Source organism: Mus pahari, chromosome 10 (assembly GCF_900095145.1).
Source record: "Mus pahari chromosome 10, PAHARI_EIJ_v1.1, whole genome shotgun sequence".
Lineage (NCBI taxonomy): Eukaryota > Metazoa > Chordata > Mammalia > Rodentia > Muridae > Mus > Mus pahari.
This window is the reverse complement of record NC_034599.1, coordinates 81,392,867-81,401,169: the sequence shown is the minus strand read 5'-3', so window position 1 is coordinate 81,401,169 and position 8,303 is coordinate 81,392,867. Positions and strand designations below refer to the sequence as shown.

The following is an 8,303-nucleotide window of genomic DNA, read 5'->3' as shown; positions in this document are numbered from 1 at the left end:
GGAAGTCTCCAGAGCCCTAACAAATTGTAGAATCAGTCAAACCTCTAGAGATAGAGCCAGCCAATCAAGGCAAAGGGCACACATCCCTCCCTGGAATTCCCCTAACTGACAAATATAAAGCTAGGCCTGCAAACCCACTATGTGTCTCCATTCCTGAATGGGGTGACTCCTCCATGCAGGATGCTGAATAAACACTCTTTGCTTTTGCATACTATTTGAGTTTGGGGTATCGTTCTCTTAAGATCTTGGACCCTAACAAGTTGATGATAAAACAAATAACTATGGTGAGACTGAAATGAGACCTCAAGTGGAAAAATCCCCACCTTTCTCACCTTGTGTACATGACTTGTCACCATAACTCTTCTCGCTGCACTCCTTTAACAGTTGTCTGGGCTACTTGTCTGCTTTACAGTACCAATGTCTATAGAGCATGAAATGTGCTCAATTCAATATGTACTAAAAGAAAATCCATAAGCTGAGTTAAATTGACTTGTAAATTGTAAAAAAATAAATAATGTACATAATGCTCTCACCAAGCTTAAAATTGTAGCTTAAATCAGGTCTCTATTATTGTATTTTAATCTGATAGCTTCTGGCTTGTACACACGCAGATGTCAATATGCATTGTTGAGTGAAAAGTTCAGGCCAGAAAGGAGGTACAGAACTATGTACACCGGAGGCAAAGCCCTTTACTGTTTGAAGATTTTACTTTCATTCCAAAATGTTGTCCTCTGATGTGGTGTGCCTGTGTGTGTATACATATTCAGAGAGTGAAAGAAAGAGAATAGAGAGATCGGGTAGAAGAAAGGGAGAAAGAGAGCTGTCCCAGAACAGCCTGGTCTACAAAGTGAGTTCCAGGACAGCCAGGGCTATACAGAGAAACCCTGTCTCGAAAAACCAAAAATAAATAAATAAATAAATAAATAAATAAATAAATAAAATAAAATAAAATAAAATAAAATAAAATAAAATAAAAACTCAAGCAAACCACTGCAGAAGAGAGCTTTGAAAAGTAGGATACCAGAAAAACCAGAGCTGCTGAACTAGTGCAAGGCTCTCACTGAGAATCTTGGTATTGTGTATTTTCAAATGCTTGTCCACTGGGTGGCGAACATCTCTTCTAACACCAGAATTATTTCTAATGCATTTGTATTTTTCTCATAGCACCCACACAAGGCTTATTACTTGAAGGAAATCAACCCTCCAACATCGTTTTTAAAACTTTCAACCGGGACAGTAGCCTCCAAATGAAAAGGGTGGGGGAAAGGCTGGAATGAAGAGCAGCCTGCTGCGGAAGGACGAGCACAAGGGACTAAACTACAACTCCCAGGAAGCCACGCGCTGGCTCCAGATGGTGCGCTTGCGCCCGGGTCTTCGCGGCCGGCTAGCTGAGCTCAGGATTTCGGGGAGTAAAGAGAAAGCGGGATGTGCACACTGCTGCCGCGCCCACGTCCCTTACGGCCGCCACACCCTGCAGAGCCACGAAGGTTCCAGTCTTTATTTGAAAGTCACCAGAAGACTGACAGCTTGTCTGGCTGCTCCCTGGGTCACGTGGCAGGCAGGATCACGTGACACCCCAGAGCCCGCCTGTGGAGGTCTGTTGCCCTGACAACTGCCGGCTCGCCGAGACTTTCCGGGAGAGCGCGGGCTCCCAGGAGCAGGTAGGTGAGGCGTTGTGACCGTCCGCGACCCTGTTGTTGTTTCCAGGTCAGGCACTTTGTTTTGCGCGTTACCCCGCTCCTCTGTCGGGACTCCCAAGTCGGATACTTCTTTGCTTCGAGCCAGCCCCCAAATCTGCGCTTCCTGCAGCCTGGACTGAGCTGAGGGCCCTTTTCGTGGGGTTTGCCTCTGACTATACCTGTTTGTCCAACTCCTTATCCTGACCCTAAGACCTCTTGGTATAAAATGCAAATAAAAGCACTAGGTGTTCCACTGAAGGGTGGTGGACAGACCATCCGCTGCCGTCCCTTAGAAAAGAAAACTAGCGTTTGTTTGTGTTGCCCCAAAGAGTTAAATCCAAAGGTTAGGACAGATCTGAAGATGGCCTCTCCTGTCTGAAGTTTCAGCTCTGAGCTGCAACTCGACTAGATCCTATTCAAGGTGTTCGCGGCATTGTTTCTTTTAGCCTGCCTTTGCTTCAAGAGAAACAAAAATAGTAATTAATGTATATCATTAACTTTCAAGGGTATTTTGTGCTCGTTGGGGATGTTTTAAGACAGGATTGCACTATATAGCTCAGACTAACCTGAAACTCAGGCTTGTAACTCAGTCTGGCCTCCCAACTAAAGAGCTGTCTGTCTCCTAAGTGTAGAAATTTCAGGGATGCACCACTAAATTCTTTATTATATTCTGAGTCTTATAAATTCACTTAGTTTATGTCTTGAAAAATCCCTGATTATAGAAAGTCTATTTTGCAAAACCATTAATTTGAAAATATGTGAATCAGGCAGCACAACCTGTACTGTGCTTTACAAGAAAAATATTAGTCTCTCCACTTCCTGCTTTTTTTTTTTTTTTTTAATATTCTCCGTAAGGACCTGGATTCTGAGAAGTATTAGCAGAGACAAGTACATATACAGTAGAAAAGATCCTGGAGTCCACCTCTTAACGACTGGATGATAAGTAATGATCACCCTTGAGAAGATAAACTTCATAAGCTACTTTCTCAAGTCAGTAAGCTTCAATGAATTAGACCTCCAGTAGTGTATCATAATTGCAATATAACTGTCAAGTTACATCATATATGTGTGTACAGATATAAAACTCTTGAGAAGTTGAAGTTTAAAGTAGTGTTGTTTTAATGATGTTGCTTTCCTCCACAGGTGTTTATTTTTTCTTCTGTTTCTGTCATTTAGTGTTTCCAATGCTGTGAATAATTTTAGCACACTTGCTTTGTGACATGAAAAATTACTAACTATGGCTCACTATTCCAAAGTAGACCTTGATGAAGAGTTTGAACGGTTTATGAAAGAGGTAAGCTCAAACCTTTTTTATTGTAATATTTACTGTAAATTTATCTTATAAGATCCATCCTTGAGTGCTTTCATCTGAAAACATAAACCGCCCCATTAGCACATTCCTTCTACCCCCACCTACAGAATTACCCAGCAGTCCTCAGTTCAACTCATTTCAAATGCTGGCACCTGTTAGCTCACTGCCTTTTTCTCACCCAGTCTACCCAGCAGTCCCAGTGAATGCAGCATTCCCTCCAAGGTGCATGTGTGCACGAACTCACATGCAAACACACACATGGAGAGGGAGAGAACCATGTTAAAGATTTTGCTCAATTTCTGGTTGTAAGAGAGTGGTTCAACCTAATTTTTTTTTTAAAGTTAATTTTCTTCAATTACAATTCATAAACCATTCAATTCACCCACTTAAAGTTTGCATGACAGCTGTTTTAGAATTACATAACCTTCACCATAGTTGCAGAAGGCATGTATCATTCCTAAAAAGAAACCCCTTATCCTTTAACCGTTACTCTTGGCTCCTTGTCCTTACAGCCTTAGGTTATCCCTTACTGCTTTGTCTCCAAGTTTGGCTGTTACAAATATTCATAGAAATGGAACCATTTAGTATGTGTGGTCTTTGAAGTCTGGCTTCTTTTGCTTAGCATGGTGTTTTCAGAGTTTATGTGTGTAACAGCATGACTTTAGTGAGTGGTTTGCCATTTTGTGGATATAATGCTTATAAGTTTTCAGTTGACAGCATCTAGGGTCCTTCCATTTTGGACAGTCATGAATAATGTTGCTCTGAATAATCATGCAAGTGTGAGTGTGGATATATGTGAATCTCTTCTCAATATTTGCCTACATGTGAAATTGGCTAGTCATATGCTCTGTTATTCCCACCAACCATGTATTCCTTTATGAAGGCCTTGATTCTCATTATCTTTACTATCTGAGGGCCAGGGTTTTGGTTCTGTTTGATGATAACTACCTGCAAGGCAGTGAAGAAGATTTTGAAAGTCAGAACACCTACAGTGTATGGGAAGGGCGGATACTCATCCTTTGTCTTTCTCATCTTTGCCATAACTCTGAATGGTCAATGGTTCTGTCCCTGTATGTAGACAAAGAAATTGGGGTTCAGAAGGCAAGAGATGGAATGTTTCAATGAGGTAGTATGTTTAAAGACCAACTGGAAAGTGATAGAGGTACCCGACATTCAGACTGATAATAATTCAGAGGTTTCGATGGCAGCCCTCGGGTCTTCCTAGTTGGATGGCTGCGTGCAGCAGTAGAAAGCAGACAGTCCTCAGTGGCATCCCCAGTTGATTTGGATCCCACTTGCTATCACTCTTTAGCATTTTCCCCCTGGGTTTCAGGTTCTCATAAGAGATCTCTTTAAGGTTTTTTAAAGAATGAGATAAACCAGGTGCAGATCCTGACACTGAGATGGCATGTGATAAACATGACTTCTCCCCAGGGAGTATGTGAGGGCATACAGAGGAGAATGGAAAAGGGTGAAGAAAGCAATAAGAGTGACTTTTATTTGCTTGAGGTAACTGTCATCTCTGAGCTTACTGCTAACCTAGGCCTCATCCTGGAAACTTCTTGTCTCCATACAATCTAATCTAGGTAGGCCTAGAGTGTTTGCAGCCTCTGAGCCTTGGTACTGAATATTACTCACCCTGTCTTGTACTTTCTGAGCTCTGGCTGGCTTGTTCAACTCAGCTGTTCTGGATCAAATTCCTCTCTCAGCTGACTGACTCAATTTGGCTTTTCTCTTGGCCTCTGCTTGGCCTCAGACTAACTCTAGCAATCTTTTCTAATCTTCTGGCTCCCTTTCATTCTGTCATCTTTCATGCTTGTTCTGTCTTCACCTTTGTGTAGCTTATTCTCTCTTCAGCCCGTCTCTGTAAAGCTCTGCTGGTAAAACTGCCTCCTTCCCCTCTCTGTGCTGCTCTCCTCTCCCCTTCTACTGTACAGCTCTCCACAGACTACTGTATTCCTGTACTGTACTCTCTTCTTCTGTACTGTCTATCTTTCCCCATAAGTACCTCCCCTTTCCTCTCCTCATGAGAATTGGGCAGACCCTCTTCTCTCAAATCTTTCTTTGATTTGTCACTTTTTCTGCCACTGAGTTAGACATCACTTTTAAACATGGGTGCTTCCTTCTACAAGCTAACTTAACTACATTATTTGGGATTAAAGATGAGTACTAAGGATGTATCTTAGCCAGAGGAATTAAAGATGTGTACTAAGGGCTGAGACATTCCCTGGCTAGAAACAGGTTCAAATATCCTGTAACAACAGTCAACAAGAACTCTTGTGTTGGAGAAGTGGGCTCAGGAGCCCCTAACTGTTAACTAGCTTTGTCCAAGGCCACAGAGCTAAAAAGGAACCTAGTAGAACACTCACTGCTCAATTCATGGGTAGAGCATCCCACGAGGTGTCAGTTTCCATATGTGGTCAGTGGATGAATGACCATTTTTTTTCTTTGTGACAGGCATTTAGAAAGTGGGTTCTGTACAAGGGAAGGCCTGGGCCAAGTAGTGGGAGTGGGTGGGTAGGGGAGCATGGGCGGGCGGGTGTATAGGGAACTTTCGGGATAGCATTTGAAATGTAAATAAAGAATAATAATAATAAAAATTAAAAAAAAAAAGAAAGTGGGTTCTGGAGATAGGGTGCTGAATGGGAAATTGGGAGGGGAGTAGAAGAGACTAAGGAAGTGAAGATAGTCTGCCTGACTAAGGAGCCAGGAGATGGAGAGGGAAAGTGACCCCTCAGTGGGGTCTCTTGCGAGCAGAGGACTAGCAGTGGTGACGTTTGGGTGGGAGCAGTCTCACAGGGTTCGAGAGTGGTGGTGGGGTGAGGAGGAGGGTGTCCTTTAGTTCTCTGTTATCTCAGAATAGGCCACCTTATTGGCTACAAGGGAAAGTGCTGTTGAAGCTAGAAAAGGGGTTCAGAATTGTAGTAACATAATAGGTAAGGAGCAGAAAGGGATGAATACATAGCTGTTTATTAATATCCAGGACAGAGTGCTTATTTCTGTGGTTACTACCTCTTCACCCACTGAGACCCCAGAACGCTGTCATTGTAACAAGTTTGCTCAGTTGCCACTTGTTCTTAGGCCCTAGAAAATGTCCAGAATATAGGATTTTTATCCTCTACTTCATTTCTAAGCAAGTATATTGATCAGATTTTCTTATTTTGTTGTTGTGCTTGTCTTAGCTAGTGTTTCTGTTGCTGACCACCATGACCTGAGCAGCTCTTATAAAGAAAATTATTTAATTGGAGCTGGCGTAAAGGTTCAGAGGGTTAGAACATTATTGTCACAGTGGGAAACGTGGCTGCACACAGACAGACATGGTGCTAGAGAGGTAGCTGTGAGTTCTGCATCTGGATCTGGATCAGCAGGAAGAGGATGGCCTGGACCTGGCTTGAGCATTTGAAACCTTCAAAGCCACCCTCAGTGACTTCTTCCAACAAGGCCACACCTCTTAATAGTGCCACTCCTAATGAGCCTATCGGGGCCATTTTCATTCAAACCACCACAGCATCTTACTTGTTTAATTCTACAAATAAATCAGTATTCAAAGACATATGCTTGAGTTTTAAGTTTGGTCGCCAGTGTCTGGAGATGGCATTTACGCATTGTTACTCAGGCTCACATGATAACTGAGCTGTGAGAACTAAAGAAAAACAAACATTGTATTAATGTCTGGGACTTTGTCATTTGAAGTGGATTTTAAAAGTTAGTAACTTGTATTTAATTCAGCTTTCAGATGATTCTTTTGAAAATTCAAATAAAACACCTAGACAACTTAATGAAGACAACAAAAAAATGAAGACGAAAGACTCAGTGCCTTGGTGGAGAGCTGAAGATGGTTTTGAAGATGATGGTAAAGCCTACTAAATTATTTTTGTTGTTTTAAATCATTTGACCACAAGAGGTCAGTCAAGACTTTTCAGTCTAGATTGTATTACTGCACCACTACACCATAAAGGAAATAATACTAATGTCATAGATTTCTGAGGCTTGAGTTGACTTTCATATTATTTAACTTTGTTTTACATTATGTAACTGAGAATGCCTTTTGCATTAGTTTGCATTAAGATCATTTATATGCATTCAAATTAAAGAGATAAATCAAGTATATAATCTGCTACTATATTCATGTAACCTATTAACAACTAAGTATAACATGGAATCTCAGTTTGCTAATAAGTCATGAAAAGCAATTTACTTCCTCAACTGTAACAAATGCATTCATCTTCTCTGACATGTCTTTATACTTTCCCCAAGATGTCCCCAGTCACATTTTATGTGTCGCCAGTCACATGCAATGTGACTTTAAGTGTTGCTTACATATATAATAGGAGTTCATCATACATAGCGCTGTCAATGACCTGAAGCAAGTCACACTGTGTATGACAGACTTCTGTGCATGATGCTGCTACAGCTGTAAAGAAACAACAGCTACTGCTGCGTTTGCAGTACTTGTGGGTCAGGATGAACAGAGCCATGGTATTAGCATTTCTGTTCTTCTGTTTCTCCTGTCTACAGGGAGATTTTTTACCTATGGCTTTTATGATTGTTGTTTCAGTATTGTTTGTTTGTTTGTTTGTTTGTTTGTTTTTCTTTTCATCCCCACTCCCACCCACCCCCACCCATTCCCGACAAGATTGAATCTGAATTCTTTAAAGTGACATGTGAGGTTCTACATAACCCAGTGGTAGCTTTCTCTACCTCATGTGATCCAGCCACACTCAGTTATTCCGTCTTCTAGAAACCCCTTTGGATCCCAGCCTCTGAGCCTGACTTCTTAGCCTGTGCTTCCCTGCTGTATCCTCTTCCTTGTCCAGTAAGGCTCAGTGTCACTGCTTCATACAGTCCTGCAGTAGCCATTCTAGCTTCCTGTTAACACACATGTTCTCTTTGAGCTTAGAACACCACAGGGGCCCTTCCACCTTGTGTGGCACTCCTGGACTTGGGAGCTTTGTGTAGATGGGAAGGGCTTCATGCAACAATGCTAAAAATGCCTATAAAGAATTCTTTTCTAAAATCATTTTTACTGCTGGTGTTCAAAAAAAGATATCATGCCTGCCTAAGGGTCCTGTTCTCCTAGTTGGGCTGCCTAGTCTGGCCTCAGCAGGAGAGGATGTGCCTAGTCCTCCAGTGACTGGATGTGCCGCGGTGGGATGGTGAGGATAGGGAGCTTCCTCCTCATCAGAAGAGAAGAGGAGGGAAGATGGGGGAAGGGGAGAAACTTGGAAAAAAGGGAGACTCCAATCAGGATGTAAAGCGAATAAATAAATAAATAAATAAGAAAAATATCAAAAGAGAAAGTAATTTGAAAA

At 41.9% G+C, this 8,303-nt stretch overlaps 1 protein-coding gene across 3 annotated transcripts in view; it reads left to right on the top strand.

The window, feature by feature from the left end:
• Positions 1-1,609: 1,609 nt before the first annotated feature.
• Positions 1,610-8,303, top strand: part of Cep162 (centrosomal protein 162) — a 62,001-nt gene continuing 55,307 nt past the window's right edge. Inside the window, exons 1-4 of one of the 3 annotated variants that reach the window (XM_029543532.1) lie at positions 1,610-1,661; positions 2,535-2,669; positions 2,856-2,973; positions 6,721-6,844. In XM_029543532.1, the coding sequence (XP_029399392.1) occupies positions 2,917-2,973; positions 6,721-6,844 (181 nt within the window). In that variant the 5' untranslated portion in view covers positions 1,610-1,661; positions 2,535-2,669; positions 2,856-2,916. Of the gene's footprint in view, positions 1,662-2,534; positions 2,670-2,822; positions 2,974-6,720; positions 6,845-8,303 lie in introns of all 3 variants that reach the window. The other 2 variants (XM_029543531.1, XM_029543530.1) reach the window with 2 other exon arrangements.